At 34.1% G+C, this 26,149-nt stretch overlaps 3 protein-coding genes across 4 annotated transcripts; all 3 read left to right on the forward strand.

Moving 5' to 3' along the window:
• Window positions 1-256: 256 nt before the first annotated feature.
• LOC130748835 (AUGMIN subunit 7) lies at window positions 257-7,587 on the forward strand. Of its 2 annotated transcripts, XM_057602079.1 has the most exons (9): window positions 260-621; window positions 702-787; window positions 1,364-1,425; window positions 2,512-2,603; window positions 2,716-2,841; window positions 3,328-3,418; window positions 4,425-4,532; window positions 5,860-5,958; window positions 7,167-7,587. In XM_057602079.1, the coding sequence occupies exons 1-9, from the start codon at window positions 488-490 to the stop codon at window positions 7,356-7,358; spliced, it is 990 nt and encodes a 329-aa protein (XP_057458062.1). In that variant the 5' UTR covers window positions 260-487; the 3' UTR covers window positions 7,359-7,587. The 2 variants fall into 2 exon arrangements, with proteins under 2 accessions (XP_057458063.1, XP_057458062.1); XM_057602080.1 differs by lacking the exons at window positions 5,860-5,958; window positions 7,167-7,587 and adding an exon at window positions 5,239-5,833 and having other exon boundaries at window positions 257-621.
• A 4,464-nt stretch (window positions 7,588-12,051) lies between these two features.
• LOC130749146 (pyruvate decarboxylase 2-like) lies at window positions 12,052-16,062 on the forward strand. The gene is made up of 6 exons (XM_057602441.1): window positions 12,052-12,741; window positions 13,865-14,028; window positions 14,251-14,901; window positions 14,983-15,100; window positions 15,403-15,591; window positions 15,681-16,062. Exons 1-6 carry the CDS (start codon window positions 12,214-12,216, stop codon window positions 15,849-15,851), a joined length of 1,821 nt encoding a protein of 606 aa, XP_057458424.1. The 5' UTR covers window positions 12,052-12,213; the 3' UTR covers window positions 15,852-16,062.
• Window positions 16,063-24,447: 8,385 nt separating this feature from the next.
• LOC130743890 (uncharacterized) lies at window positions 24,448-25,773 on the forward strand. Its single transcript, XM_057596108.1, has one exon. It carries the CDS (start codon window positions 24,448-24,450, stop codon window positions 25,771-25,773), a length of 1,326 nt encoding a protein of 441 aa, XP_057452091.1.
• Window positions 25,774-26,149: the final 376 nt, after the last annotated feature.

Here is a 26,149-nt window from a genome sequence, read left to right on the forward strand (position 1 = left end):
CGAAAATGAAAATGAACATTACGGTTGGGATTTGAACTTTTTTTTATGAATTAATTTAATTTTATATGAATGATTGTTAAATTGATTTCATTAAGTTTTTTTTAACGTAATTCATTAAGTTAATAATAATATATGAATTATACTACCAGAATCATTTATGAAATTAACATACAATCAATTTTTAGTTTTTTTGTTGTTACAATATGAAAAGAATGTAGTAATTTTTGAAATAAAATGCAGTTATCTAATTTTGAAAATGCAGGTCCAGTATTTTTACATCTGCTGAGTAAAACGTTATTCAGTTAACGTGAGAGAGAGAGAGAGAAACTCGCCGGCGATAGGGTAGAGAGATTGAGCTCGCGACGGAGCTGCTTTTCACGGAGGCACTTCAACGGTCAAGCCTCAGCCAAACCCACTCTAAGTCGTGCAGAACCCTCATCCACCACCACCGTCATCGTCGGCTGAAGCTCGATCCCGCCACCGCGAGATGGCATCGAGGCAAATGGAAGAGATTCAGAAGAAACTGGGAATCCTAAATTACCCGAGAGCCAATGCACCTGCTCAGTCCCTCCTTTTCGCCGGCATGGAACGCTATTCCCTTCTCGAATGGCTCTTCTTTCGGTATCCCCATTCTCACTTTTCTCTCATCTATTCATTCTTATTCTTTTGGGTACTTGTAAATTGTAATTCATCAATTACAGGCTCTTAGGTGATAAATCACCATTTTCTCAACAAAACTTACAAGGAGATGCCCTTGATCGTGATGACGAGACCCCTCGAATTCAGTGTATGAGTTCTAATTTTCCTTCTTTTTAAAGTTCCTAATTAGCTTTTGTTAGAAGTCCCACATTGGCTAGAGATGTGGCCAAACACGCGTTTATATAGGGTAGAGTAACCCTCAACTCTTGAGCTAGCTTTTGGGTTGAGTTAGGCCTCCCGAATTCTAATAGCTTTGTTTGTGACTAAGTAACTGTTTTAACTGTTTGTGACTAAGTATGTTTCTTATAGTATGATTCATACACATGGAATATTCTTTGTATGTGCTGCATCCGAACTGAATGCATTTGTACTCTGCTATTCCACATTTATTAACGCATTGCAATTTGTTCTTTTATTCTTTTGTTTTTCTTTAAACACTGATGAAAGACTCAATTTTGCCCCGCTCTTTAAGCATCCGAACTGAATGCATTTGAGTGACTATTTACTTGCCAATTGCTCTCTGTCTACTTCACTTTTGTCATACATCATGCACCCTGTGTCTGTGTTTAGTGGCTTATAATTTTGAAACAAGTTTGCCTCTCTTGCACCCTTTGATTGTCTCTTCTTGTAGTGACTTTGCTTCCTATGACTGATAAATTTGCAGATTTGGCAGAGATTGCAAAGTTTTTGGGGATTACGACAACTGTAGATATAGAAGCCATTCAAGTGAGTCATTTTGATTTTCTCGTATTGCTATTTTACCAAATTCATAAACGTAGCTATAGGAAGCATAGATGACTAGCTGCTGGATACATGTTTTTATGGTTAAGTTTTAATTCCTATTGTTTTCTCTGTTTTTTTAAGCTTGAGTTGTTGAATTGTTCTAATTTTCCATAATATTTTCTTTTTCATTGTATTTCTTTCTTATATATATACAATTTGGCATGTGGTCTTGCTCTAACAGTAGTTAGCAATATACTTATTGCTCTTATCTTTACAACTCTCTCAACTACATCCTTCTGTCTTCATATGAGCATACCTTCTGAATTGTTTTGTAGTTGTCCCTTTCTTTGTGGGCTTTGTTTAATGATTTTGATTTCCTGCAATATCTGATCTCAATGTGGGAAGGACTATTAGAATATTTTAGCCTGACATTGTTGTTGGGGAAAAGTTGCTTATAAGTTTACTAATTTATTTCTGAATTATATGTACTGTTTTTAGTCATATCTGTGGAAAACTATTTTTAAAAGAGGCCTTTAAAGTGGTACTGGGTATGGCATCACTACGAACTAGAATGCTTGGAAGCAGTAACTACCTGCATTAAGTTTTAAGCGTATTTTAGCTATCTTCCTGGCCCCTTGTCTTGGTTTTCATAGACAGATAGTTGTTATGATTTAAGGGCTTAATGCCAAAAGAGCCACAAGCAATCAGGTGAATTGGGAAAAACCAGTGCACAGAAGAAGATTGAGCTGGTTCTGTCTTATTTGTGTCTAACCAACATGTGCTATTTGTGATTTATAGCTAACCCGTTGAAAACTTTCCTTAAAAAACCTATCTAGTTATGGTTTAACAAGAAGAGAAAAATATTCTTTGCATTTCAAGAATGCGAGGAGGTTATTGATAGCTTGCTTCTAGATTTGATATTTTCCCCTTGGATGCAGTGGTCACTCTGTTTATTAGAGAAAAATGAAAAATTAGTGTTTTATGTCCAAATTTGATGTGCCATGCATCATAGCAAGATTCATAATTTCGTACACATTTTGTCTAGAATTTACCTGGAAAGCTAGATAATACTAAGCAAATATGTGACAGGGACATGGAAGCTATGAAGACCGAACTGAAATGCTTCGTCTTATAGTAGATCTAGTGGAGGCAACCATTTATGCTGATAATCCGGAATGGAGGTTGTCTATATATATATATATATATTTCTTAGTGGTGCTATCTCTTTTTATATTAGTATGACTATGCACAGATGGAATTGACATAAATTTGTTTGTACTCTTATTTCTGTAGTGTTGACGAACAGGTAGTAAAGGACATCCAATTGATAGATTCAATTGCAGAAAAACAAGCTCAAATATTTTCTGAAGAATGTAAATTGTTTCCTGCAGATGTTCAGATTCAGTCCATATATCCATTGTAAATGTTTCTTGCTTCCTTTTCTTATAATTTTTTTTCCCATTCTTGAATTATTGAATTGAGAATAGTGAAATTATAGGGTTTTAGCCTTTTAGTTATAGACGGAGAAAAAGGAGAGAAAGAGACGTTGAAAGATCTTATTAAAAGCGACCTCAGGGTCAATAATATCGCACAAATTTGGTTTTGATCAAGCGCAATGGGGTTGGGTGATCCATATAGCCGACCTCAGTTAGTGGGATAAGACTTTTGTTGTTTGTTTGTTTGTTTGTTTATTTGAGATTACTGTGTTTCCTTGTCTTAAGTATTACACAAACATATCTTACTAACACTTTGAATTTGACAGTTGAATATTATGCAATCAGTTTATATAAATGATTAAAAATTAGAAGTTCATTTGATGGAAATGGTTTATTTTTTACTTGGAAAAGAACTTTCTATCACGAAAGATGTAGTAACATTCTGTTTCTTCAATCTAACTATTTTCAGGCCAGAGGTATCCGAGCTGGAGTCAAAGCTTTCTGAACAATCAAAAATATTGTTGAATCTTCAACAAAAAGTTGATGACTTGGCATCTAAGGTTAACACACTTCTTGTCCTCTGATCTGATGGTGACATGTATCTGTAAGATCTGCTGGAAAATATTCAGCAGCTTGATATTATTTCTCCTATATATATACATATATTTTTCAAGCCATATTGTTTCACCTAGTTAATATCCTGTATTTTCCTATATTTTGTTATTACCAAAATAAGCCTATGATTGTTCTATTTTGTGTTTCTTGGTAAATGTTTAGAAATTTCAAGTTTCTGGTTAATTATTTTCCTCAATCATCTTTCTTAGCCTGTCTTGTTCTTGCTTTTTCAATGCCTTCCAAGGATTTACTAAATGGGGACATAAAACCAGATTTCTCATTGACAAACATCATGTTTTGCCCCCCCCCCCCCTGTTTGCTGATTCTTTGCAATTTTAGCTTTTGGGCAGCTGTCAGCCATTTCTTATTGAAAGCTAAATTTTGCTAGTAATGTTGTGGCTTGGATTAATTTTTGCAGCAAGTCTTAGACTAATCTACCAAAAGCTTGGAAAAAATATCACTATTTGTTTGCTTCATTCAATTTTATTCATGTTAGAGTTCGCTTGGAAGAGTCTATCTTATAGAATAAATAAACACTCAGGTGGGTGTTTGGTTAAGCATATGAGAATAGTTTATTACCTGCTTATAAAATCTTGAGCTTATTTCTCATTTTAGTTTATGAATAAGTGCTTATAGATAGACTCTTTGAGCTTATTTCATTAAGCTTTTCAAATAATCTTATGGTTAAGCGCTTACGTGATTAGTACTTTTTGACATAAGCACTTAATTAAGTTGTTAACCCAAACACACCCATAGGGCCTATTTGGTTTGAGAAAAATAATGTTTTCACGATTCCGTATACAAAATTGTGTGTAATTTTTTTTTTTCCAGTTTTTTAAGCTCTTGTTCTCTTATGATCTAGTTTCTTCTTCTTTTTCCTTTAATGAAGAGATTATAACGTAAATATGCTTCTAATTATTTTTCTTGTTCTTATTTTTATCCTTTTTGTAGCATGCTTACAATCCTGATGAGGAGTATACTGAGGTGGAATCCCAGCTGCGGGCACATTTGGAATCTTTCCTAGAAACAGCTAGAACATTCAATTTGATTTATACCAAGGTTTGACCAGGATTTTCCCTATTGTGTTTTGAAAATCCTATTACCCGATTTGTTCAAACCTACTCAAATTAGGAGTTAGTATATTATAAGTGTAAGAAAAAAATATGGGGATAAATTAGACTATCATTGCAATTTGTGAAGTTTTGGTTGCAGTTAGTTAGAGACATTATATACTTCTAACTATCTCATAATTTGAGTACCTAGACCAGAATAGTTGGTTCATATGGAATTATGGATCAATGGATTTGGCCACTGTATTGCCAGGGGTGAAACTTGTAATTGTAATTGGCCCTTCTTAAAAAACCGGATACCTCTGCTTGTAATCGGTACATGATAAACCTGGTCTCATCATTGAGTAAGGCTTGGCTGATTTTAGTGTGTGACTGGGTAGCTATGAAAGGCATCAAGGCCCTTTAATAAATTAGAGAGGGTCATAGAAGTAGAATGTTTATCCACTGATTATAACAAACTAATTTGTCTTAAACTTAGCCGATTGTGATGTATTTTATTGACTATTAAATGTTGATAGTAAATGTATGCTTACCAATGATTGTACTATTGTGTTTTTCTTTATTTATAAACTTTGTTTAATTTTTTTTGGTTTTGATAAAAGGCTATAATCATCATTTTGTTAATATTCTGTACTTAATCTAATGGTATTATTATACTAATTTTTACGGTGCTGATACTCATTCCTATGCACCAGCACAAGCAATAGGATTGGAAGATGGACCAACTTGGGAGCTTGCTCGCAACTTGGTTTATTAACATCTTAATTTGCTGTGTGTGAGGTTATGAGCTTTCATATGTCGACTCATTAGCTGGTGAGCTGGTTCAATATATGAACAAATGAACATTTTTAAATGAATATATGTAAAAATTATAGAATATCTAAATTATACCAAGCTCAGTATTAGCTCTTAAGTTTGAGAAGCTCAGGAGCTTAAGGTGACCCATGTTTGAGCCAAGAGGCTTGACAATTCCTTCCTCCATTATTAACAGTATACCCAAAATCGTTTAGTGGGAGTCGACCATAAATTGTTCTGAGGAAGCTAGGACACACCTATGTAGCAGCAGACTATTTTTGAATGATATGATGAGGCTATCGTGGTGTTTCATGTACACTTGTATTCCTTGGAATTAATGATCTATCATTTCCATGGATAAATATTGAAGGAGTCCTTAAACAGTCACCCGAAAGTTAATAACATGACATTTAAGTAGTTTTTAATCTTAACCATCCATGGGAGATTGAATGATCAGTGTTTGCTTTTAATAACAATGCTCTCACTTTACATGTAACTTGCAATAGCTGACTTTTGTATAGGAAATTCGTCCATGGACGCATATGATGGAGGTTCCACAGCTTCATGGATTCGGACCAGCTGCCAATCGTTTATTGGAGGCATACAAAATGCTTTTGAAGGTAACCTACCTATGATGGCATATATATTTTCCTTAAACCTATGACACTGACTGAATTATTAGAAACTTAAAATCAAGGATTGATGCTAGGTTTCTAAATTCATCTATTAATGGTTAGTTACAAAAGTATTTAAACAAATATGGAATACCTTTTATTGCTTAAGCTAATCATTCTTGTCATGAACCAACTATTCCAAAAGCTTAAACCACTTTGTCGTAGAGGTTCTGAACTTACCATATTATGAAGAAGCTATCCTAAACTTTTTGGTGAAGACACAAATTATTTAATACTATATTTCTAACAATTCTGATACATGATTTCATTTGTGTGTATATTAGATTATTAGATTAGTTTATGTATGAGTGAAATTCTTACTGTTTGTTTTTCTTCAATCCTTCAGTTTTCCTTCTCATGTTGAACTTGCTCATTTGCATTAGTTCATTATTCTCATCCTCCCTCCCTCCTTCAATGGTGTCTGGTCTTAACCTTTTACCCCTATTTCCTTATGGACTTCACATTTATTTTGTTTGAGACTAAACTAAACATCATGTCAGAATTTCAAATCTCTGTGTGGAAGGGATAAAAAGGTGGCAAACAGAGTATATGATTATCCCATCTTGCTGTTTAAGATGATTAAAAGTTATTATGATTCATATAACAAATATAATCGATTCCTCGTTGCAGTTTAATGGCTTGATATGTTTGCACCAAATTGTTAAGGGTTCTAGACTTTGTACTGAACAAGACCTGTGAAGCTTGCAATTTTATTGGTGCTTGAGCGCCTCTATTGGGGGCTCTGCTATTTTATTACACACTATACAGCTACCTGACTAAAAATTATCAATGGGTTGAGATTCTACTTCCTTAATCAGTTCATCCAAGGTTTGGGATATCAATATTAAATGCTAAATTGTTAACTTGGGCTCTTTATTCATTTTTCTACAATTACTCTGGTAAAATCTGATGAAACTAGTCAAAGATGATTCACTGTAAATTATTGAAGTGCATGATTTAATTTAATTCACCCCATTGTAAACGTATTCTAAACTGGAAGTTTACATGATGAATGCATTTGTGCTCAAATAATGCCTTATTAATATAGTTGAGTAAAAGTACTGCATGTTGGTCTCCATAATAAATTGCTCAATTTCTTATCATTGATTGCATTTATAAAATCCTTTTTATTTGTATCTGTTTGTTTTCAACAGTTTTTGGGTAACCTGCGGAATCTTAGAGACTCTCATGCAGCTCTTGCTTTTGGATCTTCCGAGACTTCTGAAGGGCCTTCTTCTGTCACAAGAATAATCTCTGAATGTGAATCTTCATTGACTGATTTAAACCACGATCTAGGAATTCTCGCTGCTTCCATTGCTCGTGAGCAGGGAGAGAAGAGCATTTGACGAAAGAGTATGAGAAGTAAAAGATTAATTCTTGAAGTCTTCTTCTGGACTTTGTGATCTTTTTGTGCATAGTATTCATATTTCTGACACGAGATGTGATAATGTGTGACATTGTATTATCCAGGCTTAAATTTATATATTGCAGTTTCTTTTGTTGAAAAACACCAGCTGAGGTTGGCTGTAAATTTGGAATATTTTGATCTACAAGAGGTTAAAATTGGTTTGGGGATGTTTGTACTGTATAAATTATACACTTCTGAAAATTACAGGAACACTTAACTACTAGAACTAAGTTGTTAACTTCAACTGAATGGTGCGAGAGACATAAAGATGAATCTGCCTGAATTACATTACAGGATGAATTATATATAATACACGTAAATACAAGATCTATAGTTTCTCCAATCATGTTGATTTTGAAATAATGTACAAGCCATAATTTATTTATTTACATTATTTCTAACACGCCCATCAAGTTGCAGTATATGAATTATATGCACCAAGCTTGTTGCAAAAGTAACTGATTCGAGGACTTCATGAATGACGTTTCCACACATTGAGATGAGATTTTATTTGCTATTTCATTTAACACAAGGACTAATAGAATTTAATTTATCCCAAAATATTGAGGAGGAAAATGTTAGTTCCTTCATTTTCAATTACCGTAGCTATAAGTGCTTATTTGAATTTCAGTTGGCAGCCTGTTCCATGGTCTTGGAATGATGAATACAGTGTCGAACGTGAAAGTAAGAGTCGGCCTCCATTGGGATGAACGTACTTTCAGTCGAAAGCTAACTTAAATTAAATCCAAACAAAGCCTAAGCAGTTACTTTTTGTTGCTTTTTACTTATCAGTCCCAATTCGTAAACCATTAATAATAACAACACTTTCCATGCATCCCATTTTTGTACTCCCTCCGGTCCTATTTATAAGCATGAAAGAGAAGAAAAACCTTGGTCCTTTTTATAAGAACCAAATGAAAGTTTGAGCTATATTAATTAATTTTTTCCAATGATGCCCTTATTAATTCTAACTTGTAAAATGTGTCTCATTAATTATTCTCTCTCTTTCCCACTTTCCAACACTAATAACAAAGGGTAATTTTAGAAGTTTATTTTGATTTAAGACAAATTTAATGCATTTTATCTAGTTTAACTACATTTCTTAAACTATGTGAATTTTTTTTTTGTTGCTTATAAATAGGACCGGAGGGAGTATGTTTCTTTATCTTTCTCTTTTTATCACATTATATTTTACGTATATCATTATTTATATTTTATCTCTTCCCATCTTGCTCTAGGGAGTGTTCATCAATCATTTTCATTTATTTATGATGTGTCCAACTAATAGAGTCACATGAGTCACCATGCCGACATATTACTGTGTTTAAATTTGTACTTATGTCAGTGCACATTTCATGGCAATTTCAATGTGTTTTTAGCTAATTCTGGACTCTTGTGCCGCTAAGGTCAATGTGCTTTTGGCAAGTTGAACATCATTACAAACACTTGCTCTCATTGATAAGATAATTTCGTTGACGGGTTCGACCCATCTAAAATGAAAGACTTATTTTATAGGGTAAAATAAGTATTAGATTTTAGGTGACCCCTAATGTGGACCAATTTTTAAGTGGTCTAATTTTAGACCATTTTTTTTAACCTGCTATAACAGGTCAACACATCTTTTTTTAAAGAAATTTAATATATGACAAATTTTTAATGATATTTTTTCTTAAAAAAAATAATGTGTTGACCTGCTATACCCCGTCAAAGTAGGTGGTGTAAAATTACACCACCTAAAAATGGTCCATATTAGGTTCACCTTAGATTTTATAGAGGATTAAGTTTGCAAGTAACAATTTTTTATTATGAGAAAAAACCCAACTCTCCCTACTTTAAACCAATCATGGCGGATGTTCCCTCTTGGATTCTTCCCATCGATGGAGCCACATGACAAGAGAGACAACGCGCTCCACTTTCATGCAATTCACATGCACCTTCGATCTTCAATTCCAACCTTTTCAATCAATGGATCTAAAACCAGCAGAGTTTATTACGAACATTGGTTTTGTTCAATTACCAGCAGCAGCTATCTTAACTACTTAATCGGTTTCACACCTTCCAAACCAATGATCGTGGGACTCAATTTAATAGCTTTCTTTATTCTTTCCTAGGACGAAGCAAAGTGACAAATCCACCTCTTTTCCCAGTTCCCTTACAACTACTACTACTACATGTGTTTCTGATATTTTATTTTTTAAAGTTAGGTTATAGTTTAAAAGCTTTTTAATTAATACTCCCTCCGTTCTTATATATAAGTCAATTTTACCTAATTTTCTTAGATTAAGAAAAGTAGTTACAAACAATAAATTTGTAAAAGAATTTATTCACTTTCCTACATTACCCTTATTTAATTTTTTATAAATTTCTCTCTCCAAGTTATTATTTCAAAATCCCATTGTCTCTTTCATATTAAATATGAGGATAGTTTTGGAAAAAAAATAATTAATGCTCCATTGATATTGTAAATGGACTTGTATTTAGGAACAAGAAAAACACTAAAAAATAACCTTATAATAAGGAACGGAAGGAGTACATATTTTCACTCAAATACTCTTATGGAAAAAGTGACTTGTGTTAAAGAGAATGAATGATTGAGTAATATGTGAGAATGGTGATAAGTGAAAAGTACAATTATACTAATCAAATGAGTATTTATAAGTATAATTATTAAATAATGGTTTCTAGAACAATACAAGTTTTAGGAAATCAAAGAAAGAAAATACTGGAAACCGTGGTAGTAATTAAAAATTTAAGTATCTCAAAATAATGGTAATATTTGTTTTGTTTAAATATGTTTTTTTTGGTTCTTCTTTATTTTTTCATTTGACTTCAATCTTTATATTTTTGAAATAATTAGGTTTGAGTATTGAGAGAATCAATACAAAAAGAAAAGACAAACATTACCTTCACACTTTAAATTTACTTACACTTAATGATATATAAGAAGAGAAGAGAAAGAAATGGAAGATACAATAAGTGATAGAAAAAGATAAGAGCGGTAGAAAGAAAAATGAGATAGATAATAAAGTGAACTATGAGTGAATCAAAACTGAGAATTTTTTTTTTGAAATTTCTTTTTTATTTTATTTTTTGAAAGAGAATATTCTTTAAACAAGAAGTAAGATTAAGTAAAAAAACAAAAAAAAGTTTTTAATACAGACAACCAAAAATATCTTCGATCATTCTTTTTTTAATCACATGTCTGCGTATAATTAACGAACCAAACCAGGTGTTGGTTTTGTTTGTTTTATACTACTAGGTATGTTTTGTTTCGCCCGTGGATTCTTAACTTTGAAAGACCTATCACTGACTCTATCAAATTCTACCAAATGCAATCTAGTTTGACTCACCAATTGAGTATTGACTCTCTTTTCTTTGTAACCACGAAGCTGGTCAAACAATGACACTTGGTTAATGCCGCAGCAATTTTTCATCGAATATTGTGTTCCAGCTTCGCATCAGGTTGCCGTACAGGTCAACAATATAGTTTTTATTTTTTTAATATATTTCTTTTGTATTTTCTTTCAATATGAGTGTCATGCTTTTTCACAATTGTTAAGACTTGGAATTGTTTGTCTAAAGGAATTTCTTTTCAACTTCTAATTTTCCATTTTTAAAACATTTTTAGTAAATCATTTTTCATTATTAAGTTCCATAATATAAGCTTATATATATAATTATACATTGTTTATTTATTTTTGACACATTATATTGTATATCCTTTACCATAATCCGTTATTACACATTAAAATTATTATGAATTATTTAATTCAGAAATGTGAGATAAAGTTTGATAAAATTACAACGTATAAACTATTTAAAAATATTTAATCCACCGTCACAACTATAATCACCACCCACCACCACAACTACTACCCCAAAGCTACCACTACCCTCTTGACCGCCACCCTCAATCACGACCACCATTGCTACCATCATCACCACCCTCCACCATTGCTATTACCACAATTTGATAAGATCAACTTTTTTTTTTCTTAAACAATTTTTCAAAATTGTATTTTTAAGATTGTTTGGAACTTTATGAAATAGTAATTCTTATATTTTTTTTTGCTGAGTTTCTATGAGTTATTCTAAAAACTATTTCTTTCGTTGGTAAATATATATATATTACTTTATATAAAATTAATATATATTTTGATATATAAATTAATACATAAAAATAAAAAAATAATGAATTTTTAATTAAAGAGAATTTTTATTAAATTATTTGATTTTTATATTATTTAATATTTCACCAAATATATAATTATATTAATTTAAAAAATATGATACATTAAACAATGCATAAGTAAATTGAAACCAAATGTTATATTGACCAGTATATAAATTTTCATATATTCAATCTCATTTTCTTTTTCTTTTTTTTTTCTGCTTCATTTCTACTCATCATTTTCTAATTCTTTTTTTCATATTTCATCACCTATTAATTTTCCAACAAGAAAGCCTATTATTATCACTTTTGGATTCGAAAACCATATATTACAGCTGGTTAATTTTTATTCCATTTTAAATGCATAATTTCAGCAATATTTCTGAAATGGAAAACCGCCCCTTGTAATGGAATTGCTTGTGCCACACACACACAGTCTCGTCTCATTCATCTCATGTTCTTGTCTTCCAAGAAACACATTGATTACACCACACACTATAAATACTCCTCTTCTCTCATTCATCTCTTCACAACAACAACAACAACAACACACTAAAATCTTCTACAACTTAACACACACAATCACTCACTTTTTCTCCTAATTAATCATTCATCAATCATCATGGACACAAGGATCGGATCTCTTGACACATGCAACCCCACAAGCAACGACGTGGGGTCTCTACCCAACGGCACCGCCGTCTCCGCCATCCAAAACACTGCCCCCTTGCCGCTGGTGACCCCCTCCGAGGCCACACTAGGCCGCCATCTAGCACGGCGGCTAGTGCAAGTTGGAGTCACCGACGTGTTCTCTGTCCCCGGTGACTTCAACCTGACGCTGCTGGACCACCTCATCGCGGAGCCGGAGCTGAAGGTGGTCGGGTGCTGCAATGAGTTGAACGCCGGGTACGCCGCCGATGGGTATGCAAGGTCTCGTGGTGTTGGGGCGTGCGTGGTGACGTTCACTGTTGGGGGGCTGAGTGTGATTAATGCAATTGCAGGGGCTTATAGTGAGAACTTGCCTTTGATTTGCATTGTTGGTGGTCCCAACTCGAATGACTTTGGTACTAACAGGATTCTTCATCATACTATTGGGTTGCCTGATTTCAGCCAGGAACTTAGGTGCTTCCAAACAGTTACTTGCTACCAGGTCTATTTCTTTATTCCCACTCTCTCTTGTTATCTATTTATTTATTTTTATGGCTGTGCTAGTGGCTTAGTGGCCAGTGCTCATTTCCCAACATGAAATTAAAAAAAAGATTATTTATGAAGTTTGCATACGTTAATAGGAAGAAGATGAGAGTCTGATAGGATTAAAATTCCTGATTAAATAATATTTAAGGTTAAAGGTTAGGGTTAGAGAATTGTTTGAGGAAACAAATTAACTTTATTTTGGTTACAAGGAAACAAATAAACTGAGAGTAATACACATTTTCAAGTTCAAAAAAAAAAAACTCATTTTCTGATTAATTAAAAAAAAAATACTAATTTTCTGATTTTTCATTAATGAAGAGGTAATATAATTTATAGAAGGAAATAACAACTAAGCTAAATTGGAAAGGAAGGAAATAACTAATTAGAAATAACGGAATATCTGAAATACAAATCTAATTTTTTTTTGAAGGTAAATACAAATCTAAATTGACTAGAAATAAAATAACTGAATAAAAGTCCAAATTAACTAGATTTAATAATATCTAAGTTAATTAGAAATATTTGGTCATCTACTTAAATTTATTGATGGTCCATTTTGGCCTTGTAGGAATCACCATAAAAGGCATGTTTGGACTATCAGAGACACTCTTTGGGTGTATACCGGAGAGAAAGGAAAAAATAAAAGAGGAGTTAAATAGAAAGATAGAAAATGAAAAAAATAAATGAGAAATGAGTTTTTTGAAATTCAGAACTCATGTAAATATATGATCAATATAATAACTTTATAGGTAGGGGCTGACCAAAAAGAGTATGAAATTAATATAGAAATATGAATTTCAAATTAAAATAAATGATAGATATTTAAAGTTGATTTAGAAGTATAAAATATCTAATTTTATATTTATTAGGTGTTTTTTAGAATACATGTTTGAAACAGAGACAATTGCTATTTTTGAAGCATTTATATTTTTATTGTATATACTTTTTGGTGTCTATCTTTTGTTAGCTTTTTGAAGTGAAATAAAATAAATGATTTTCTTAAAAACAAATTCTTGATGAAGTGAAACTTCATTTGGTTGTGTATTAAGTGACTTATGTGCATGGTTTGATTTTGATAGGCTGTGGTCAATAACCTGGAAGATGCTCATGAAATGATTGATAGTGCAATCTCAACTGCACTGAAAGAAAGCAAGCCTGTCTATATAAGCATAAGTTGCAACTTGCCTGGCATTCCTCACCCCACTTTCAGTCGTGATCCTGTCCCATTTTCTATATCTCCAAGGTAAGTTTTCTAGTTTTTGTACTTTTTAATGTTGCTTCTGGTTTTGTCAAGAATCCAATCATGGAAAATGCTGATAATTCTTTTAGAGCCAGTTTGAGTACAGACTTATTGGAACTTACTAGAAAATACACTAAATAAGTTTTCATAAGTGTTCTTTGATTTGCACCTAAACGGGTAGTTAGTCTTATTGGTTTTATTGACTTATGATTTGGTGTTTTGCAGATTGAGTAATCAGATGGGGTTAGAGGCAGCAGTGGAGGCAGCAGCTGAGTTTCTGAACAAGGCAGTGAAACCAGTGCTAGTTGGTGGTCCTAAACTGAGAGTGGCTAAGGCCAGTGATGCTTTTGTTGAGCTTGCTGATGCATGTGGCTATGCGTTTGCAGTAATGCCATCAGCTAAAGGACTAGTCCCTGAGCACCACCCTCACTTCATTGGAACATATTGGGGAGCTGTGAGCACTGCTTTCTGTGCTGAGATTGTGGAGTCTGCTGATGCATACCTCTTTGCTGGACCCATTTTCAATGACTACAGCTCTGTTGGGTACTCACTTCTCCTCAAGAAGGAGAAGGCTATCATTGTGCAGCCTGACCGCGTTGTGATCGGAAATGGACCTGCATTCGGGTGTGTTCTGATGAAGGATTTCCTCAAGGCGCTTGCGAAGCGCCTCAAGAAGAACAACACTTCTTATGAGAACTACTTTAGGATATTTGTTCCTGATGGCCTGCCTGTGAAGTCTGAACCCAGAGAGCCTTTAAGGGTTAATATTCTGTTTCAACATATACAGAACATGATGTCTGGTGAAACTGCTGTGATTGCTGAGACAGGGGACTCATGGTTTAACTGCCAGAAGCTGAAGCTGCCAAAAGGGTGTGGGTAAGTAGCTGACTGAATGTGGTTTCTTGGTACTTGTCATCCTAATTTTTTTGCTAGTTTTGATGAAAATTTTGTTTACAGTTATGAGTTCCAAATGCAATATGGGTCAATTGGATGGTCTGTTGGAGCAACTCTTGGATATGCTCAGGCTGTCCCAGAGAAGCGAGTAATTGCTTGCATTGGTGATGGCAGCTTTCAGGTTAGTCTACTCTTGCATAACTACTTAAAGTATGATTGTAGCATTTAGCGTTCGAAGTCTTATCCCACAATGTGAAATCGACTATACGGATCACTAATCTATATTAAAGATTAGTCGGTTTTATATTGGCTGCCGAAGAGCTAGAGGCGAAGTTTACTTAAGCATGATTACAATAAAAGAAAATTGTTTTGACTTGGTCATAATCAAATTTCCAAATTTCAACTTATAGAATTATTTTCTCCAAGTTTTAACTCAACAATTCTTGAATAATTGATTATAATGTATTTATCATTCCTTTGTAGGTGACAGCACAGGATGTGTCCACAATGCTGAGATGTGGGCAGAAGAACATCATCTTCCTGATAAACAATGGTGGATACACCATTGAAGTTGAAATCCATGATGGGCCATACAATGTGATCAAGAACTGGAATTACACTGGCTTAGTTGATGCAATCCACAATGGTGAAGGAAAATGCTGGACCACTAAGGTGAGTTGCAGCTAGCATAACATGAAACATTCTTCTCAAAACTTCATTCATTGCTGTTAAAATATTAATCTGTGTATGTTTTGTTGCAGGTTACTTGTGAAGAGGAGCTTGTTGAAGCAATTGAGACAGCAACAGGAGCTAAGAAGGATAGCTTGTGCTTCATTGAGGTGATTGTTCACAAGGATGATACCAGCAAAGAGTTGCTTGAATGGGGTTCCAGGGTCTGTTCAGCTAATGGCCGTTCTCCCAATCCTCAGTGAACTAAAGCCATTACAACAACGTAGGGAATGGAGTTTTGCACAATTGGCACGAGTTTTTCCAAAAAAGAAGTTTCTAGTGAAACTCATTCATTTAAGATTCTTATGTAATGAGGAGAATTTTCTATGATTAATTTTTTCTTTTTGACAGAAGAATTTTCTTTGGTTAATTCTTGGGCATTTATTAAAATGTTTGAATGAGTGCTTCCAATTATCTTCCACTTTTTAATGCATCAATGCTTCCAATGCAAATCTTGAAATCCCCTTTTTTGCCCCCTATTCAGTTTAAGTGTCTCGTAAAAGGGAAAGATCACCTAGTCCTATTTCTGATATGATTCCTAAGATGGTGTTGGGTTACACTGGGCAGGAAGTTATTTCAATTAGCTTGGACTTGAGACAAAAATCAATAGTCTGTGCATGTAGCAATGAAACCTTTGATTCATACTGGAGCAGGATAGATGTTAGATGAAAAGGGTGAGGGTGATTTGAGATTGTACTGATGGAGAAAATGGGACTTGAATAGCAGAAGAGGGAGGGTCATATTCAACATTTTCTTTGACTAAGAAGACAGATTTCACTTTACTAATTCATATGAAGTAAATCATAGTGAAATTGAATATGATAGAATAGAACTTTCTAATCCTCCTTGTTCTCCGAATGATCATGATCTCTAAAGTATACTTCAGTACTTGTGGGTATACATGAAGCACAAGCCAGATTAATTTTACAACAATGATATATACACACCTCCTTTTTTATACACTTCATTTCCACCTATTTTTATCTCTATCTCTCTCCTCTTATCACTTATCACATCTTATACTTTCTCTCTCTTACTTTTTTCATTTCTTCCTATCTCTCTCCTCCTCCACCTCATTCCACCTCATTTTTGAGGTGTCAACAAATAATTATCCGTTAATTTTAGACTTAAATAAGTTTTTTGTCCCTAACCTTTACCAAATGTTTGGTGAATTTGGATCCTCTCCAGCAGTAACTTCCCTCCATCTCCCTCCTGCAGTTTTTCTAGCCATTGATTTAATCCTACGGTTCAGATTTGTTGCACATTTAAAAAATAAAAAACTCCTAAATCCATTGAATTAATTGAGTATATACATACATTAATTGAGTTAATTAGTTATTTTAATTAACATGAAACTAAATAAATTAATCACTTATTATTATAGTTATTATTATTATTATTATTATTATTATTTTTTGCATATACCGAATGTGTTAGCTTTCTTACTGGCGATCATTCAGATGGTGCTGTACTGTATTTATAGGGACGCTGGGGAGGTAAACATTGTTGTTCTTACATGCATAAATAAAATAATTTCTTGTAGCCAATTTGTTTTGTGGGATTCAATGTATAACTCAAATGCTTTCTTGTAGTGAACTGTCAAAAATAATTTCTTATTGTCATATCTCTCATTTTGATGTGCATTGTGGTATATTGCTGTGAAACTATTTGAGAATACAAAAGGAATTTAAACTGAATTAGATTTGTAAATGAAGTTGAGGTAATTTATAAATAATTTTCAAATGTGCACTATTTAAGTGATTGTGAAACACAACACACTGATTTATGTTCAATTTTGAGTTGCTAATTGAAATTTAGATACACTGTTATTGTTAAAATCATGCTTAAATTAAAGGTAAACTAGCCTAGATGCCAAAATGATTGGAAAAAGGAAATGATAACAACACTCCCTGAATTATTGGGTTCTCCTATTGTTGAATGTGTTAATTCTTGAATTAAACTTATGGTTTCTATGGTGAAATATGATGAGCTGCTTGCGGCTAAACTTAGATATGCTTTGTAGAGAAACAAGATTGGCAGCATAGGGAGATAAAATTGTTGAAAAATAGTTTTGCTTTTATTTATAACCTTTAGTTAATTTGCTATAGTTAATTTCCATTCGTGTGATTTCGTGTCCATAGGATTCGAACGTGCGACACTGTGCGTGCAGCGAGCACGCGCCACCAGACGCGTCTTGCCAGACGAGCCACTATAACATAAGTTTAGCAATAGGGAAATTCATTTAGCTAGTTATATTAGGTAACAAGGTGTATAAATACCTGAATTAATTTTCCTTTTGCTAAACTTATGCAGGCCTACCTTTTACCAAATATGGAAAAGGAAATCCATAGAAGGATACAGCTCACTGCCGTACCTGGTGAATTACTCAGTTGTGTGATCTGGCTATACTACGCGTTGGTCAGAACCGATGGACTTCTCCTTATCACGGTTAACTCCATCAGACGTTTTATGGAGATCATCTACATTGCGATCTTCCTAATCTGTGTCAACCATCATGTCAGGGTACAATAAAATCTCGCTATATTACTCTTTATATGAAATTAAGTTTTACACCCAAATTAACTAATTTTTAATTGGTTGCGAAATTCAACAATTAAATTGTTTGTGGCAATGAGCATGAGCTTTGCGATGATCTTCTTCATCACATACTTTACCATGTGAGGTTCCCTTCGTATCCATATCCTTGAATGGATTTGTGTCGCTATTTTGACGAGTGTGTTTGCAGCACCTCTGAGCACTATGGTAAGTCAAAATGTCAATTGGATTCTATATGTGCCAACCGTTATTTTATATAAATAATAATAATAAATATTTTTCTTAATTAATTTTTTGTGCAAGCAAAAGTTATTAGAACCAGGACAGTACAGTTTATGCTCATCAGTTTGTCAGTTTTCCTGACATTGAGTGTTGTGATGTGGTTTGCATATGCTTTTTCCCGAAATGACATATGCATTATTGTAAATATATACATACATACATTGAGTCAATTAATTAGTTTAATTAACATGAAACTAAGTAACTTAATCACTTATTATTATTTTATATTTTTTGGCAGATACCGAATGTATTGGGATTCTTACTGGGATTATTCAGATGGTGCTGTACTGTATTTACAGGGACGCTGGGGAAAGGTAAACATTGTTGTGAATACATGCATAAATCAAAAAATTTCTTATAATCAGCTTGGTTTGTGGGATTCAATGTATAACTCAAATGCTTTCTTGTAGTGAACTGTCAAAAATAATTTCTTATTGTCATATCTCTCATTCTGATATGCATTGTGGTATATTGCTGTGAAACTATTTGAGAATACAAGAGGAATTTAAACTGAATTAGATTTGTAAATGAAATTGAGGTAATTTATAAATAATTTTCAAATGTGCACTATTTAAGTGATTGTGAAACACAACACATTGATTTTATGTTCAATTTTGAGTTGCTAATTGAAATTTAGATACACTGTTATTGATAAAACCATGCTTAAATTAAAGGTAAACTAGCCTAGATGCCAAAATGATTGGAAAAAGGAAATGATAACAACACTCCCTGAATTATTGGGTTCTCCTATTGCTGAATGTGTTAATTCTTGAATTAAACTTATGGTTTCTATGGTGAAATATGATGAGCTGCTTGCGGCTAAACTTTGATATACTGTAGAGAAAAAGGATTGGCAGCATAGGGAGATAAAACTGTTGAAAAATAGTTTTGCTTTTTATTTATAACCTTTAGTTAATTTGCTACAGTTAATTTCCATTCGTGAAATTTCGTGTCCATAGGATTCGAACGTGCGACCCTTTGCGTGCAGCAAGCACGCGCCACGATACGCGTCTTGCCAGACGAGCCACTATAACATAAGTTTAGCAATAGGGAAATCCATTCAGCTAGTTATATTAGGTAACAAGGTGTATAAATACCTGAATTAATTTCCCTTTTGCTAAACTTATGCAGGGCTACCTTTTACCAAATACTAGATATAAAACCCGTGCGTTGCACGGGTGTTTTTACAATTTTATTAATATAATATAAAATTTGTTATAGTTAAAAAAAATAAACATATTTTACTTATAAATTATAATAAAATAAAAATAATTGTGTTAAAACATTTCATTATGAGTATTAGAGTTTTCTTTAAATAATTAATACTATTCAAATTTAATAATTAGCATTATAATAATTTTAAAAATTTAAAAATGAATTTATTAAAACATACAATAAATTATAAAGTGCATTTCAAATATTTTAAATCAATTAATAAGTTTTTTTTTAGAACAAAATGAATTTCATTAATAAAGAAGAAGCCATGAGAACAATCCTCTCATGTAGATGAATCTAAAAAAAAACATATACCAATACAAAGCCAATATCCAAAATCAGTTTAACCTAAACATTTAACTTTAAGGCCCAAGTGAAATTCTGGAATAAAAGAGCTCAGGTAGAAGCCTCATCAAAACCTCCCTAAAAACCTCAGGGAGGAAAAAGAGTACCCATACCGGAGCAAACCAGAAAAAAACACTAAGAAGAGAATTGGGCAAAACACAAGCAACTTCAAACACGGTTCCAGAGTCTTCAAAGCATACAAAAGATAACCAGCTGGACCTGACTTCAAGGCTTTATGAGCAGCATCAAATTCCGGCCATTGAATATGCCAAAAATGAATCATCTTATATTACATTAAGTGCTATGCTAGACCTGTTAACAAACCCAGGATAGCTACCCTTATGCACAAATGGAGTGATTAAGATAATGGAGAGGCCTTGTAGTATTGGAACCACGTTTGGCCAGGGCATCCGCTTCTGTGTTTGCTTCACGAAAAATATGTCTAATTTCCAAGCAATTAACTAATGGAATAAGCGCATCAATCTTTTTCAGCACTCCCGCCAATTTCCATGGTCTATTCCTTCTACTATTTACCCAGCCAACAAAATCAATTAATAAGTTTTAATATCACCAATAAAATTATATCAACATTTTCTTATACTTTTTATCAACAATTAATTAACTTTAACTTTAACTTTTATAATTACAATAAATTATAATTTTAATATTCTAAATATTATTTAGTAAAATAATTAATTTTTAATTTTAGCCTTAATTATTTTTCTCAGTTATACTTCTTTAAGTTGATCTTTTTTACTAATATATAATAGATCAAAATTTATAATTGAATAAATTTCTGAAAAAAATACACACACGTCATACTTTTTTGACATCCACGTCATACTTAATAATGTTAATTTTAAAAATATTTTTATAAATTATTGCGGCATTTTTTAATTTTAAAACTATTTGCTAATTTTTTATTAATAAAATTAATTAATTTTAATTATAAATAATGTTTCCATATAAAAATATTATTTAATAAAATTTTATTCTAAATATCATCTTGTGTATACTCTATACACTTTTTAATGTATATAAAAAGATATTCTAAAAGACTTAAATAATTATAATATATTAATTTTTTATGTATATAAAATTATTTTATAAAATAACACAAAACAACATTATAATAATCTATATTAAACAACACATGTAACTATTAAAAAAAATTATAAGTATATCTTTACGAAGAGTATTTAATCATTGACTATTTCTGATATTTCATATATTTATTTTATATATATTTAATTTTTTTCTCAAGTTGAGGTCAATAATTAATATTTTAACTACATATGTTTAAATTTTTTATCACATTATATTTAGCTTTTACTTAAATGTATAGGAAATTTTGTAATTAATATATAATATATAAATAATTATAAAAATGAAGATAAATAAGTTTATAAATATATTATTTAATGTTGGTAGTTGAATAGTTTTTGACATTACAATTTATTCAGTTTTAATTTTATTATTTAATATATTTATTGCAAATGAAATTATTTATTTTTAATGCATTTTAATGTAGAGGTAGGAATTACTTGATGTATTTAATGGAAAAAAACTCAAGTCTCCTTTACACATATATATAGATAGATAGAATATTTTGAATTTTACAATTATTTTATGTAAATTATTTGCTAATAAATATTATTTTCTTATTTAATTTACAAAACTCAAGGAAATTTTAAGTTTATGAATGTTTTTATTTAATGGTAGTAGTTGAATAGTTTTTTACAATATATATTTTTTTAATTTTAGCTTTATTATTGTTTAATATATTTATTACAAAGTTTTTTATTTTTTTTGGTTGCTTTTAATACACACTTGAGTTTTGCTTATGTATTTAATGCAAAAACTCAAGTGTGCTTTACATATATATATAGATGGAAATGGAAATCCATAGAAAGATATAGGTCACTGCCATACCTGGTGACATTACTCAGCTGTGTGATCTGGCTATACTATGCGTTGGTCAGAACCGATGGACTTCTCCTTATCACGATTAACTCCATCGGATGTTTTATGGAGATCATCTACATTGCAATCTTCCTAATCTGTGCCAACCATCATGCCAGGGTACAAAAAAATCTCGCTACATTACTCTTTATATGAAATTATGTTTTACACCCAAATTAACTAATTTTTAATTGTTTGCAGAATTCAACGATTAAATTGTTTGTGGCAATGAACATGAGCTTTGTGATGATCTTCTTCATCACATACTTTACCATGCGAGGTTCCCTCTGTATCCACGTCCTTGGATGGACTTGTGTCGCTATTTTGACGAGTATGTTTACTGCACCTCTAAGCACTATGGTAAGTAAAAAATTTCAATTGGATTCTATATGTGCCAACTGTGATTTTATTTAAATAATAACAATAAAGATTTTTCTTGATTAATTTTTGTGCAAGCGCAAGTTATTAGAACCATGAGAGTACAATTTATGCACATCAGTTTGTCAGTTTTCCTAACATTGAATGTTGTGATGTGGTTTACATATGCTTTGTAGAGAAACAGGATTGGCAGCATAGGGAGATAAAATTGTTGAAAAACAATTTTTCTTTTTATTTATAACCTTTAGTTAATTTGCTATAGTTAATTTCCATTTGTGTGATTTCGTGTCCATAGGATTCGAACGTGCGACCCTGTGCGTGCAGCGAGCACGCGCCACCAGACGCGTCTTGCCAGACGAGCCACTATAACATAAGTTTAGCAACAGTGAAATTCATTCAGCTAGTTATATTAGATAACAAGGTGTATAAAATTCAGCTGTGTACGTGATCTGGCTATACTACGCGTTGGTCAGAACCGATGGACTTCTCCTTATCACGGTTAACTCTATCGGATGTTTTATGGAGATCATCTACATTGCGATATTCCTAATCTGTGCCAACCATCATGCCATGGTACAATAAAATCTCGCTATATTACTCTTTATGTGAAATTAAGTTTTACACCCAAATTAACTAATTTTTAATTGTTTGCAGAATTCAACAATTAAATTATTTGTGGCAATGAGCATGAGCTTTGCGATGATCTTCTTCATCACATACTTTACTGGACTAGGCCAGGCGAGGCGAGTTGTTTGTAAGGGGCGGTGTAGTTTCTTCGCTCCGATTGTAAGACATTTCAGCTCCTAAAGAAGTGAAGCTTCATGTCTTGTGGGCTTGTGGACTGGGCGGGCTAGTATAAGCCCATAGACCCGCCCAGTAGGCCTGATATCTCATAGGTGGAGATGTGGGTCCCAGTATGAAGACGTGGGCCCGGGTTACTTTGTCTTGTTTATATTAAGGATATAGGCATTTGTCTTATTCCACATAGGGATTTGGGCCTTGCATGTAAGGCCCAAATCCATGATTATTCTAGATAGGGACCACTCCCACTATAAAATGGGTGTCCTCACCTTGTACTATACACCTTTTTGATCATTAATGAGATGATTTCCTTATTCATACATCATATATATTCTTTTAGCTCTGCTAGGGTTCATCAAGGATACTTTATATCCATTGTTAGACCTTAGACCAGAACATTGGCGTCGTATGTGGCTCTTACTCAGTGGTTTCTCTTCTACTGACGTAATAGAGGCAGATCAGTTTGATGGAGACACGTTCTTGTGTTTGGCGAGCACCGCGTCGTCGTCGTAGTGGTCGTCATAGCGGAGGTCGAAGTCAGGCACATATGATTCGACCTGAATTGGAGGGGGAAGCTTCTTCTGATGGAGCCTCGGTAGCAGTACGATCTCATGCCACCACGGTTCCAGAAAATCCAGTGCAGCCAGGTGTGGCTGTTAGGTCAGGTATGGACCTTAAAACGAAGCTCCCCAGCCCGGAGACAGAAGCTTTGGGTGATCAACAGGCTGAAACACCGGTGCAGGCCCAGGACAACACATTGGGAGCGTCATCTGCTAAATTAAAGCAGGTGTTGGACACTATCCAGGCGGTGCAACGCCATAATGAGCACTTACAGGCTCAGGTGGAGTATCTGAGCCAAATGCGTGATCTGAGGCGCGGACAGCGTGTGGATGCCGAGGATGTGGTGGATTTTCAACCCTTCGCGCCCATTGTGGCTGCAGTTGAGATTTCGGAGCATTTGCAAACTTTGACATTGGATATGTATGGGGGCGACACTGACCCCATAGATCACTTACGGTATTTTAATACTAAAATGGTCATTGGTGGGGCGACTGACGCGGTAAAATGTAGATTATTGCCTTCCACATTTAAGGGCGTGGCAATGACTTGGTTTATCAAACAGCCCCCATATTCCATTTCAAACTTTACCGATTTGTAACTAAGTTCCTAACACAATTTTCAGCCAATCAAATTCAAAAGGCGACCCCAGCTGATTTGTTTAACATTCGTCAGCAAGTGGGCGAACGCATTAAAACATACATGTCTCGGTTCAGCAGAGTTTCAGTTCAGTTAGAGGACGCTAGTCCAGAAGTATGCGTGGCGGCCTTCAAGAACGGGCTCAGGTGTGGCTCATTGAACAAAGACTTAACCAGAAGATCCGCTAAGGATATGATGGACTTACGTGCTAGAGTACAAGAATTCATCTTGGTAGAGCAGGACGAGCAAACCAAAAAAGATAGGGACAACTGGCGTACCCAACCTGAAGTCACAACAGAAAGGGGGCGTGGTTCAAAAGATCAGCACCCAGCTCAAACACCGCGCCCGCAAAGGCCGGCGCCCTACCCTTCAGGCAGGCAGGGGCCACAAAGTAACACTTGGCATCGAAATGCTCAACCTACTCTAGAAAATCAAGGAGGAAACGCATCCGCCCAAGGGCAACAAACCAAACTGAATGCTCCTCTTAGTACGATCTTGCGAGCAATGGGGCAAACAAATGTAGTCCAGTACCCAAGGCCACCTAGGCGACCTCCCGCAAATGTGGATACAACGAAGTGGTGTGATTTTCATAAAGCTATGGGACACACTACGGATAATTGCTGGACTTTGGGCAAGGAGATTGAGAGATTGATCAAAGCAGGGCACTTGGCAAACTTTGTCTCAGGAGAAAACACACAGTCAGAGGAAGTCAAAGCCGCCGGGGGCGGATCATCAAAAGGAAATGAGGTAGTAGAGGATTTGGGAGCACCCGCGGGGTCGTGCTCGTCAATCGCTGGCGGCTTTGGCTGTGGGCGTCTATCTTGTAGAGGGCGAAAAAGATATGTGGAGGCAGGAAATTCCGTGCACAAAGCTTATGAAGGGGAGTGTTGGTTGAACCACACTCCTATCACTTTCTCGCCTAGGGATTTTGATCATGTGATTCCGCATGACAATGATCCAATAGTGGTGACTTTGCGAGTGAACAACTATGTTACTAAGAAAGTCTTTCTGGACCAAGGCAGTTCGGCGGACATTATTTATGGAGATGCATTTGAAAGATTGGGCTTAAAGGAGTCGGACTTGAAACCATATACAGGGTGTTTGGTTGGATTCACCGGCGATCGGGCCAAGGTCAGAGGATATGTGGAACTGGCAACAGCTTTTGGTGAAGGGGAATTTGTGAAGAAGTTTCAAGTAAAGTATTTAGTTATTCCGTGCAAAGCGACGTACAATGTACTTCTTGGGCGTGATACTTTGAACAAAGTATGTGCGATAGTCTCGACCGCCCATTTAACAGTAAAGTATCCAGCTTGTAATGGCAAAATTGGAATTATAAGGGTGGATCAAGAGGCTGCAAGAGCATGTTATGCTAAAAGTCAGGCGCTCTAAGGCAAAAAGGCGGCCAAGGAAAGTCATCGTGTCACGGAAATCTTTCCACACGAAGATTTTAATTTGGATCCTCGTGATGACTCAGAGGACTTGCGACCTCAACCTGCGGAGGAAACAAAATCTATTCAAGTGCTTGGGCGAGCTTTAAAGATTGGAAGCACCCTGTCAAAGGAGCAAGAAGACCGGCTGGTTGACCTACTCAAAAATAATTTGGATCTATTTTCTTGGACGATCAAGGATGTACTAGGCATTGACCCCAATGTTATATCTCATCACTTATCAATTCAACCTGGGGCCAAACCTGTGGTGCAAGCTTGAAGGCGAATGAGCGAGGAAAATGATAAGGCGGTGCAATTGGAAACCCAAAAGTTACTTG

Source organism: Lotus japonicus, chromosome 3 (genome assembly GCF_012489685.1).
Source record: "Lotus japonicus ecotype B-129 chromosome 3, LjGifu_v1.2".
In the NCBI taxonomy this organism is placed as follows: Eukaryota; Viridiplantae; Streptophyta; class Magnoliopsida; order Fabales; family Fabaceae; genus Lotus; species Lotus japonicus.